This window comes from Mizuhopecten yessoensis, unplaced genomic scaffold (assembly GCF_002113885.1).
Source record: "Mizuhopecten yessoensis strain PY_sf001 unplaced genomic scaffold, ASM211388v2 scaffold716287, whole genome shotgun sequence".
In the NCBI taxonomy this organism is placed as follows: Eukaryota; Metazoa; Mollusca; class Bivalvia; order Pectinida; family Pectinidae; genus Mizuhopecten; species Mizuhopecten yessoensis.
In genome coordinates this window covers 309,613-322,622 of record NW_018480041.1, presented here as the reverse complement: position 1 = coordinate 322,622, position 13,010 = coordinate 309,613, and the positions used below count along the sequence as shown (strand labels likewise).

Here is a 13,010-nt window from a genome sequence, read left to right as displayed (position 1 = left end):
TATGTCGAGTTGATTTTATTAAAATCTAAACATTCCGATAGTTTGGGGAATTTTTTGGAAAAAATACCAAAAAATTGAATTTTCTTCAATTCTAATATTTTCAGGGTTTTTTTGTGTGTGGCATTGTTCGGAACAATAACAACAATAATAAAATGAAAAGAAGCATTTCTAATTAACCCTACAAATATTTTATTTATCGCAAAATATGTAACACATGTTACACAAAGTGTTTTTTATTGAATTTGTACGGATAAAAGTGATTATCTGCAAGCTAAAAGCACCCAGGACACAAAGTTCTATACATATAGAGTGGGAAATTGAACAAAATATACACAATGGCTTTATAATTAATTTATTTTACATTTTACAATCACTTTGATCCGGGTGAGAGTTATCTTCCTTGAAAAAAATCGGAACTTTTTGCAGAGGGGTGACATTTACACAATGACAGTTGTCTCTGTTTACATATAACAAAAATGATGGAAATAAATCAAAAATATGATATCAAAATTATCAATTTATTGTTCTTTAATGGAACCAAATTACCCTCAGTCATGTACACTTTGGACATCATTCCACAGTCCGCTAACTCACGGTATATTTATAATTACATGTCAGGCACATATGTGACCAGAGGCTATCGCATGGTATGCCGTTCTCACGTGCACTCACACATGCATTTCATAGGTATCTTGATATTTTACAAAACATTATTTTCACAGAGTAAGTAGACTACATTTGTAAACACGATTTAATCGACAGAGCGAAACTCCCTCAGCTTATGAACTCGTGTAAGCACGTGATATGCACATATGAGGTTGGTACGTCCGCATTCCATGTGTTTCCTATATGACCTTCTTGAGGTCGTCTGGTCTCATGTCACTGTCTTCCCGTGAGTCTGTTTATGTCTATGAATTGGAAAGCTTTATTCCTGAAGTACGTGTGAGTATACATTTCCCGGTAAAATCTTGATATCGGGTGTTGACATATCATCGGCACGCACGTGTACTATTGTTTACCATGGGCCTGTTCGTTTATGCGGAACAACCGGTTTGACCGTTTATAAATGTAACAATTTCGGGTGTAAATCCTGGCGGACCTGCAAATGTGTATGCAGGCCTTGCAAGGCTTTCTCAAGACTCGCCTGAAAGCAGCATCAGATTACTAGGTCCGACCTTATTTAATAAACGAACAACAGTGGTCCGATCGGTTTGACCGTTTAATCGAAAACGGCCCAGCAGGTGTTACTATAATTTGCACTACGATATTGAATGCCCGATACGCAATACGGAAATGACGACACGGTGTACATGCACATTTCGATTAAGATAATTGAGTCCTAGCTGTACTTTTTCCGGAAGTATGTCACGAAAATGGACGCTGATGACGATGTGTCGAGCCACCTTAAGGACGGACCACGGACGGACCACGGACCACGGACGCAGGGTGATTTGAATAGCCCACCATAGCCCACCATAGCCCACCATCATCTGATGGTGGGCTAAAAAGTTGACCCTGGACAGATGGATGCCGCACCATGGCATAAGCTCACTTGCCCTTCGGACAGGTGAGCTAATAATAATAAGAAAGAAGATTTGTTTTTCAACTTCTTGCGTAATTGTCAGTAACAAGGTCACAGTTCACTTCAAATGATATCTGTTAGGCTTGTCAAATATTTGAGTCAGTAACATCCTGATTTACTAGCCAAAAAGTAACCAGCGCTTAGACTCTTCTATATACATTATATTGGATATTATATATATTGGAATGTTCTATATACATTAAAGACGAATATATCCAATACATTAACACAAGAGTAGAATGGTAAAGCTAACCATGCTTTGACCACTTGAGACACCTGTTAGCAGGCAGCTAGCTACCTGTTGTAGGTCAAGGGTCGCTGTCGCCGCCCCCGTTACCTGTAGTGTTGCAAACGCTATTTGCCCTCTGTTAGAATATGGATTAGCCAAATCAGTCACATTTGGACAAAATATTAAATTCTAGGGTTTCAATTAAGTTTCAAGTTTTATTTGAACTTTAGGCCATTGGGTTGAAAGCAAAGCTCCAAATCAATCCGTCAAGATCAAAGGCTAACCAGACACACGGCTTCTCTAGGCTTATTGGAGACGAGACATTTTGTTTCGTTTACTGGTTCATAATATTTCCTTATAAACTATCAAACAAAATGTACACACAAAAAAAATGGAAGAATTTTAAGCATCTCTGTTACTCGTCAAAGTATTTCGGCTTCACCTTTAATTGACATCGCATTACATACTGTACATCAGCAGCGCCAGCTGATATTTTTCGAGAATTTATACAACCTTCTGACTTCGAAAACAAAATAGAGTAAGAATGGTTGGTGCAAACAGCTGACCATCCACAACTGCTTAAACAACTGAAAGATAGCCTCGTGTTACTCAGAGACGTTAGTTATTGTTAACTTACATAATTGTTTTATTCCGACCGATTTCCACCTGATAATCTGACGTGAACGTAAATTATATTTTTTTGGACGTACCACATTCTAATGCACTACTTTATTGTATTGCATGAAATATTCGTGCATACAGCATATAAATATAGCATTCAGGCATCCTGGACTGTCAGTGATATCCAATGTACAGTACATTAGTTAGCTGCCGAATGACAAGTTAATCCCCAATGCTCATCTGCGCAACTTTGCTCAGGTGATTTCTCCGTGGGGCTTTAATCCCCTTCACCTCAGCAGCGACTGTCGCCCTCGCAGGGTTTCAGTACCAAATCACCTGAAGCGTAGGGTACCTTAAGACACAATCAGTCACTTTCTTATATTTGCACTTGGCTTTCATATTGCCTATTGTTGTTATAATCTAAAAGCAATTTGTCTTGATGTAAGAAGTAGATATTACTGTAGTCACAGGAGAAATTAATAAGTGAGTCTTAAATTTCCTACCTGGGATCCATTAGGTTGCATGTCCATATATTCTGAAAAAGACATATATATATCAAGGGTTATGAGTACATTCATGTAACACGCTTAGATACCACACCTTATAGAATCTGTTTTACTCCTCATTGTGACATATGTAACCCTGGTAGTTAGGTTACCTTTAGAATGATTTTTGAACAACCTAAAGCAGCACATCAACACATTTTAGGAAACATATTTTACAAATTCATCTCGTTTAGATCTGTCTCAAATCCACTGTTGCACACCAGGTCAAGTGACTATTTCCTTGGCACTCAACTGCCTGTGTGTTGTAGATAAATTAGCCATAACCTCACCTGAGCATTATACAGTCTTTTTGACACGGAATTTAAGAAAACTTGACACAAAATACATGAGACTTGTATACCTGGTTGGTCGTCTGTTGGTGACGGTTCTGGAGGACGGGAGGCTTTTTGTCTGGATTGAAAGCGAGTAGGGATTGGAGCAGTAGGTTCGTTGGGTTTTTCATAGTCTTCCTAAAAATAAAGGGTAAAAAAAAGGAAGATGACCGCAGTGGGAACATGAAAATAAATGAGAAAACACAAATAAGAAATGATTATATGGCCACACATTTTAATCTCTAGGGTGATTTGCCATTTGACCCCATATGATCCCTTTATTTTGTGTGGACTTTTTGTGTCAACTTTTTTTCTGTGGACTTTATTTTGCGAACAGTGTCTGCTCATGAATACTTGAATTACAAATGAAAGATATGTATTTCAATCTTGATAGTAATTATTATCTATGGCATTAATATCTCACAACAAGAGTACCGCAGGGTGGAACAAAATATGCCCGTCAAATGCCATATAGTGTTATATACTTTCTTACATTGAAATAAGATCTGCATCATTCTAAGAGTGGTAAGCTGATATGCTATAAAAATGTAGGAGAAAATCTACAGACAAAAAATCAAACACTGAAATGAACAAAAGGCAATAAATTTTGCAACAAGAGTACCATGTGGCGGAACAAAATACGCCCATCGAATGCTATATAGTGTTATATACTTTCTTACATTGAAATAAGATCTGCAACATTCTAAGAGTGGTTAGCTGATATGCTATACAAAATGTAGGAGAAAATCTTTGGACAAAAAATCAAATACTGAAATGAACAAAAGGCAATTCCTTTTGTAAAAATGGTCGAATCAAAATTCTTTTAAGGGAGATACAACATCATATGATGATTATAAAGTATACCAGGTTTCAAAGAAATCCCTGGAAAAATGTAGGAGGAGATTGCCGGACAAAAATCAAATACTGAAATGAACAAAGTGCAATAACTTTGGGAAAATTGTTGAATCAAAATTCTTTTAAGGGAGACACAACTTCATATCATGATTATAATGTAAACCACGTTTCGAAGAGATCGGTCGAAAAAATGTAGGAGGAGATTGCCAGACAAACAAAGTTTACGCAGGAGGGACGGAGAACACCATACCATAATACTACCGTCAAATTTGACGGTCGTATATCAATCGTCGAATCAAAGTTCTTTTAAGGGGGACACAACTTCATATCGTGATTATAAAGTACATCAAGTTTCAAAGAGATCTGTTGAAAAATGTAGGAGGAGATTTCCGGACAAAATTCAAATACTGAAATGAACAGAGGGCAATTTCTTTTGGAAAAATTGTCGTATCAAAATTCTTTAGAGGGAGACACAACTTCATATCATGATTATCATGTATACCAAGTTTCAAAGAGATCTGTTGAAAAATGTAGGAGAAGATTGCCGGACAAAATTCAAATACTGAAATGAACAAAGGGCAATTACTTTTTGAAAAATTGTCGAATCTAAATTCTTTTATATACAACGAAACACGCAAGAACAGTTTAACCTGTTTATTACACTACAGTTATAATACATAAAAGCTACAAGTTTGGCGTATCAGGGGCTACTCACTCTATACCAAAACAACTAAACTTACTAATAGAATATTTTAAAATTTAAAGAATCTGGACTCTGAGGTGTCCCAGAGTAGCTAACTACATGACCGAGCAAGACTCCAAAGATACAGAGAAGCAACTAGACCCTGGATGATTCCAGAGAAGCTACTAGACTCTGCGAGCGACCCTGGAGAAGCTGCATGAGAAATATAATATTCCATGACTAGCTAGACCCTCAATGGTATGAGAGAAGCCGAATATGTTAGCTAGACCCTCAACGATATGAGAGAAGCTGAAACATACTGTCGTAAAATACTATAATATTATTATGAGATTGGGGGTATAATTCCCCAAGAATTAAATGCCAACGAATTAAATGCCTGTCTGATTCCAAATTAAAACTAAGAGTGAGTAGCCCAAACAATCAAAACAAAATTAAGAGACCAACCTGGCTGACATTTGTATGACAGCTTAAGGGTATAGCAAAAACCAAAGCACACAAAATAATGTTATAGCAAACATATATGGTACTACAATCATATATAAGTATAGAATATATATATATATATATATATATATCTATATAGCATGAATGAACAGTACAATTAGAGGAGCTGAAGGGGATGGCGGGTGGGAATGCACAACAATCTCCTTCAATGAATCAGAAAACTATGCTGTGGGGGCTCGAAAATCCCTAACAGGGCATTCTCTCAGGCGGACGCTGATTGGTCAATCAGCAGCATCCCTCTTATCTCATTAACATATACATGCTAATTGGCAGTTACATATATACACATACACAACATACGTTACATAAAAACAGAAACATAGGCAGCAAGGAAAACTTGTTGTATATAAACTATAATTTAATATTCAAATATCAAATTATCATTTTAGGGGAGACAGAACTTCATATCATGATTATCATGCATACCAAGTTTCAAAGAGATCAGTCGAAAAATGTAGGAGGAGATTTCCGGACAAAATTCAAATACTGAAATGAACAAAGGGCAATAACTTTTGGAAAAATTGTCGAATCAAAACTCTTTTAAGGGAGATACAACTTCATATCATGATTATAATGTATACGACGTTTCAAATAGATCAGTTGAAAAATGTAGGAGGAGATTGATGGACAAACAAAGTTTACAACGGACGAACGGACGGACAACGCCATACGGTAATACTACCGTCAAATTTGACGGTCGTATAAAAATCAAAAGATCATGACAAATAATGCTAAATGACAACCAATTTCATGCTTTGAAATTTCATTAAAATATCATCACCATTGTACAGGAGTTAAGAATTTCTAAAAACATGAAAACGTTGGCAATCAGTTACCATTCATTACAGAGGCATTGTTTTCACCTCCAGCGGAAATTGCAGGTCATGTTTATGATATGCATGCATGCTCAGCATCAAAGTTCATTGTTATATAATTACACTGAGGATTCATTATCCAAAAGGTCTCAATTCCGATTGTCTACTTTTAAACCAACCTGCTGATAATATACAATTATATCCTTTGAATGTGGCTGATGCATGGTTTTATCAACCAGAAAAAAAAGAAGTATTAATTGAAGCGTTTTTATCAACTTTTTTTTAACAGTAAGTTAATGAGCTAATGCAATGACGTAGCATCCATTCTACGTCCGTCGTCTGTCCGTCTGTCCGTACGTCCGTCAAATTTTCCTATAAAATGCTACTACAGCTTAGTGGATTTTAAGTAAATTTGACCTGCAGCATCCTTCGGCCAAGGGCACTCAATTTTCTATAAACGGTAGGTGTGGCCCCCCTGGGGGCAGAGAAGCAGGGCCCAATAGGGGAAAAAGAGGTAAATTATTTACAAGAGGCCCAGAGGACCTGTATCGCTCACCTGGATACCAAAGCAATCATGGCAAAATATTCTCCGAATGAGATCAAGGGAATATGCCAGACCCCAAGGCCAATCCTTGTAGCATAACTGTATTAGATTCTTCATGCCCAGCAACTTAATGTATGGTTATGGGGTGGGGATCTCAACTGTTTCCAAGCTTTGACTCAGAAACTAAGTCCCTAGGGTTGTGGCCAGACCGAAGGATCAATTATAATATTGTGACTGCATTTGTCTCTTTTTGCTAAGCATTTGTATATATAGTTTTGGGGTGGGGATCTCAACCATTTCAAAGTTATGACCCAGGGGTTAAGTCTGCAAGGGTGGGGTAGATCCTGGAGTCAATTCTAATATCATGACTGCATTCGTCTTTTTATGCCCAACAATTGTATATATAGTTTTGGGATGGGGATCTAAACCATTTCTAAGTTATGACCCAGGGGTTAAGTCTCAAAGGGCGGGGCAGTCCCCAAGGCCATCCTGGAAGCATATGTGCAATCATCTCTTTATACTCAGCAATTGTATATACCGTTATAGGGTGGGGCTCTCAACTGTTTCCAAGCTGTGACTGACAAACTAGGTCCCTAGGGGTTCAGTCAGACCCTAGAGTCTATTCTGATATCATGACTGCATTCGTCTTTTTATGCCCAGCATTTGTATATATAGTTTTGGGGTGGGGATCTCAACAGTTTTAAAGTTATGGCCCAGGGACTATGTCTCCAAGGGTGGGGCTAGACCCTATAGCCATCCTGGAAGCAAATGTGTATTCTTCTCTTTATACTCAGCAATTGTATACCATGGTTATATGGTGGGGATCTCAACCATTTCCAAGTTATACACATTTTTTGGCCCCACCCCTTAGCCCGGGGGGTCAGCCCCACCATCTGTACAATTTTGAATCCCTGCCTCCCATGAATGCATCCGACCAAATATGATCAATATCCATGGCATAGTTATACAGTAAAAGTCGTTTATAGCAATATAGCAAAACTGCCCCCTTTTTGGCCCCGCCCTCAGCCCCCTGGGGGCTCAGCCCCACCATTTGTATAATTTTGAATCCCCACCACCTAGGGATGCTTCCAGTCAAATATGGTTGATATCCACCTCTTAGTTCCAGAGAAGATGTTGCTTATAGCAATATTGCAAAATTGACCCCTTTTTGCCCCGCCTCTCAGCCCCCTGGGGGTCAGCTCCATCATTTGTACAATTTTGAATCCCTGACACCTAGGGATGCTTCCAGTTAAATATGGTTGATATTGACTTCTTAGTTCCAGAGAAGAAGCCGCTTAAAGCAATATAGCCAAATTGCCACCTTTTTGCCCCGCCCCTCAGCCCCTGGGGTGTCAACCCAACCATTTGTACAATTTTGAATCCCCACCACCTAGGGATGCTTCCAGTTAAATATGGTTGATATTGACTTCTTAGTTCCAGAGAAGGAGTCGCTTAAAGCAATATAGCCAAATTGCCCCCTTTTTGCCCCGCCTCTCAGCCCCCTGGGGGTCAGCTCCATCATTTGTACAATTTTGAATACCCACCACCTAGGGATGCTTCCAGTCAAATATGGTTGATATCCATGGCACATTTCTACAGAAGAAGTCGTGTGTAGCAATATAGCCAAATTGCCCCACAACCTAGAAATGATTCCAGTCAAATTTAGTTGAATTCCAATCAGTGGTTAAGAAGAAGAAGTCGTTTAAATAAATTGTTGACGTACGGATGGACGACAGACGCAACGGTATGGCATAAGCTCACCTTGGTCATTTGGACCAGGTGAGTTAATAATCTTCTTCTTCTAGCCTATAGGGATTAAGGGATTTTATGCTAACTTAGTCTGAAGCATTATTGGTCCAAGAGGACTCAATTTTGTATAAACGGTGGGTGTGGCCCCTCAGGGGGCAAAAGGATGGGTCCAAATAAGTGAAATAGAGGTAAACCTTTAAAATTCTTCTTCTACCACAGGGATTAAGGGATTTCATCCCTATCTGGTCTGGAACATCCTTAGGCCAAGGGCACTTAATTTTGTATAAACGGTACCGTTGGGTGTGACCCTCTGGTGGCATAGAGATGGGTCCGAATATAGAGGTTAACCTTTAAAATCCTTCTTCTACCATGCATAGCAACCAGATTAAGGAATTTCATTCCAATTTGGTCTGGAGGATCCTTGGGTCAAGGGCACTCAATTTTGTATAAACATAGGGTGTGGCGCCCAGGCCTCCGTCTTTTGCATTTGACATTTGAAATTTGTTCTCGCTATATCTCCAGAAATACTGGATGGATCTTTCTGAAATTTCATATCTTTCATATCTTAACCTCATATCAAGTACCTTAAACATACCCAAGTGAGCGATACAGACCCTCTGAGCCTCTTGTTATTATCAGGAATCACTTGGTACAATGCCAGCCAATCAGGAAGAAAATCATTTTATAATAAAAATGGTAATAGTTTTGGTTTAAAGGCAAACATTTCTGAGCTTTATAATTCTGCAATGTGCCTGACTGAGCTTCACTTACTGTGTCACTATCTGAGCTGGATATAACCTTGCAACCTCTAGTAGGAGGAGCGGAGGACTGAAATTTTAAGGAAAATTTCATCATGGATATTATATGGTCAAGATTATATTTCATAGGAAATGAATATCATTAACAAACATTTTTGTTAAATCATTTCAATCATTAGACACAGTTGAAACAATATGCACTCTTACACTCAGCACAGTTATAACATTTTTAGCAAGGATAGAACAAAATGATTAGTTACCAATACATTCGTTTCATAAGAATTCCTCCTTTATATTATTGATGGCTTGATAATGAGGCAACTTGGGTAAGTGTTCACTAGATTAAATACACTTGAATGTATAAGCTTGTATTCTCTACAGTACCTTGCTGGGTGTGGTTTTTCCTGGAGGCCGAGCAGGTGTTTTATGTTTTTGGTTGCTCTTATTTTTCTCTTGTTCTTCTTCTAGTTCCTCATAGGTTGGCTACCCAGACAGGATAATAAACATTAATACTTCATCAACACATTATTTTAGCTTCCATGAATTATCTATTACATTTGAAGAGTCAAATACTACAATGAGTTTAACTTTCAGCCTTTTTTACATTCTGTAATGAGGGCAAATTTTATTACAACATCAAACATTATTAATCAACATAACAAACATACTAACCAAAGAGTGAATATGGAGTTTACCAGTGCAGAGCAAAAGTTTGACAAGGTGAAAGTTTCCTAGTATACAATAAATGGCCCAAAAATACTGTCTGGTTTCTTTGCCTATAGACCGAACTATATATATTCTGGTTGCCATATCTGTTCAACCAAGCGATTGTTCAGTCACCCTATATGAAGTACTTCCCACATAGATATAACTATGTGCATCCAAGAAGAATGGCAATATTTTGAAGGAAATTAGTGTTACTGTCTTGTGTTATGTTTAAAATTTTGTTTTGAGATACCTCTGTGGACATGCAATCATTGTAAGAGATGAAAGGAAGAATTTACCACTCAACTACCTTGAATAGACCTTTTCCTCCCAAAAAAAATAAAAATGAGCAAGAGGCCCAGAGGGCATGTATCCCTCACCTGGATTATAAAGCAACTATGGGAAATTATTCTTATTACATAAAACCCCTCCAATGGTACAGAAGATAGATTTAAAAAATATAAACCTTGAATTTCCCTATTGGGACCAACAACTATCAGCATCCAGTGGGGCCTCATTCTTCATTTATACAGAATTTAGTTCCCTTTGCCCCAGGATGCTCCAGGCTAAATTGGGATAAAATACCTGAATGCCTACGGTAAAAGAAGGGTTTCAAAGGTTTTTACCTCTATTTCCCCTATTGGGCCCCACCTCTTGCCCCAAGGAGGTTCAAATCCACCATTTATACAAAATTTAGTTCCCTTCATACAAGGACGCTCAAGACCAAATTAGAATAAAATCTCGTATTCTCTACGAAAGAAGTTTTTTTAAAAAGATTTACCACCACTACCCTAATTCGGCACTCAGCCCCTCTGCACCCAAGGGGAGCCACACCCACTGTTTATACAACATTGAGTCCCCTTGGCGAAAGGAAGCTCCAGACCAAATTAGGGTAAAATCCCTTAATACCTATGGTAGAAGAAGGATTTCAAAAGTTTACCTCTATTTCCTTATTCAGCCTCATCCCTCTGCCTCCAGAGGAGCCACACTTACTGTTTATACAAAATTGAGTCCCCTTGTCCCAAAGGTGCTTCAGACCAAATTAGGTTAAAATCCATGAATCCCTATGGTAGAAGAAGGATTTTAAAGGTTTTAAAGTTACCTCTATTTCCCCTATTGGGCCCTGCTCCTCTGCCCCCAGGGGGTCCACACCTACTGTTTATACAAAATTGAGCCCCCTTAGCCTAAGGATGCTCCAAACCAAATTTAGTCGAAATCTACTGGGCGGTTCAGGACAAGTAGCGTTTTAAAGGAAAAGTTGATGGACGGGCAGACAGATGACGGACGCTGGGCCATGGCCTAAAAATGATATGAAATTCATTAAATTTGATCCATATGTTTAAAAAGGTTATGTATTATAAAGGTGTAGCTAAAAATACTGAAATTAACACACCTTTAAAGATATTGACATGAACATTCTTCAAAAATATTCACATTTACATTAGTGCCTGAAAACCATTATACATCTTAGCCTATATGAGAAAAGAATTCAAATCTTCAACACTATTTGTGAATAACACATGGAGATTGCAGTTACAGTTTGTTATATTTTACCTGACCTTCAACTAGAGTTAAACAATCTGAAGTAAATTCATTTCCATGACAACATTATACCTGGTCATTAATGGGAGGTTTAGGGGCCTCTGGTAATTCGTTTGGATCCTCGTAATATTCCTACAAAAAAATGCGCAATCCAGTCACATGCTCCAGTTATAAGTGAATAGTAATATTCCTGATGCATACATCAATACCATCTCTGGGTCTTTGAATCTCGTATTGATAACTATGTTACTCTGACTTTTATAAGATCATCAATCGAATCACCTAGATTTCTGAATCATTTCTATCCTATAATGTCTTCAAAAATCAAACAAGAGGCCCAAATGGGCCTGCATCACTCACCTGGTATTAATCTCACACTTGTAACCTTAAAAGTGATATAAAATAAAGCTACAGGCAAATATCAGTATTTATGTCTATATAAGTCATTCAAAAGAACCTGTTAAAAGGTTTAAAACTTTTTACCACTGTGACCTTGATAGTCGAACACAGTCATTACGTTGGAACAAATTTTATAGCTTTAACTCAGGATGTAACATGCAAAATATCACCACCTTATCCTTTTGTTTATCGAGATTAAGTCATTTAAATGTTTATACATATTTGACCAAATGTGACCTTGAAAGTGGGTCAAGGTCATTCAAATGAAAAAGCTTGATAGCCCTCCATTCAAGCATGCTACTGGCTAAATATCAACATTCTGGGCCTAATGGTTATTCGGAAGTTGTTTAAATATTTCAACATATTTGACCCCTGTGACATTGAATATAGTTCAAAGTCATTCATTTGAACAAACTTGGTAGCCCTTTATCCCAGCATGCTTCTAGCCAAATAACACCATACTGGTCCTTTTGGTTGTTCAGAAGAAGTCGTTTAGGTTTCAAACATATTTTACCCCTGTGACCTTGAATATTAGTGAAGGTTATTCATTTGAACAAATTTGGTAGCCCTTCATTGTAGTATGCTACTGACCAAATATCAGCATCCTGGGCATTTTGGTTATTTTAGAAGAAGTCATTAAAACATTTTAAACATATTTGTCCCTTTTACCTTGAATATAATTTAAGGTCATTCATGTGAATAAACTTGGTAGCCCTTCATTTTAGCATGCTGCTGGTCAAATATCAACATCCTGGGGATTTTGGTTATTTAGGAGAAGTCTTTTTAAGATTTTCCACATATTTGATCCCTTTGACCTTGAATAAATGTCAAGGTCATTCATTTGAACAAACTTGGTAGTCCTTTATCCCAGCATGCTACTGGCCAAATATCATCATCCTAGGTTTTTTGGTTACTGAGAAGAAGTTGTTTAAATTAACAAGAGGCCCATGGGCCTTAACGGTCACCTGATATATTTATACAGAGAGTTGATTTTGTTTTTAACATGAACAGAAATATTATTCAAAGTGACAAAAAACAATAAACCACCTTATTCAATATCTAGCATACAGATTTCAGACTAAAAAGGATTTGAAACTAGCACCTCTGATTCTTAACAAGGAAAATGA

At 37.7% G+C, this 13,010-nt stretch overlaps 1 protein-coding gene across 11 annotated transcripts in view; it reads right to left on the bottom strand.

The window, feature by feature from the left end:
- LOC110442655 (vegetative cell wall protein gp1-like) overlaps positions 1-13,010 on the bottom strand; it is a 206,612-nt gene that overhangs the window by 38,722 nt on the left and 154,880 nt on the right. For 9 of the 11 annotated variants that reach the window (XM_021486355.1, XM_021486348.1, XM_021486353.1 and 6 more), the window contains 5 exons: positions 11,557-11,616; positions 9,622-9,720; positions 9,251-9,307; positions 3,339-3,447; positions 2,936-2,967 (listed from right to left, as the gene is read on the bottom strand). In XM_021486355.1, coding sequence (XP_021342030.1) covers positions 2,936-2,967; positions 3,339-3,447; positions 9,251-9,307; positions 9,622-9,720; positions 11,557-11,616 — 357 coding nt within the window. The remainder of the gene's footprint in view (positions 1-2,935; positions 2,968-3,338; positions 3,448-9,250; positions 9,308-9,621; positions 9,721-11,556; positions 11,617-13,010) is intronic. The other 2 variants (XM_021486356.1, XM_021486359.1) reach the window with 2 other exon arrangements.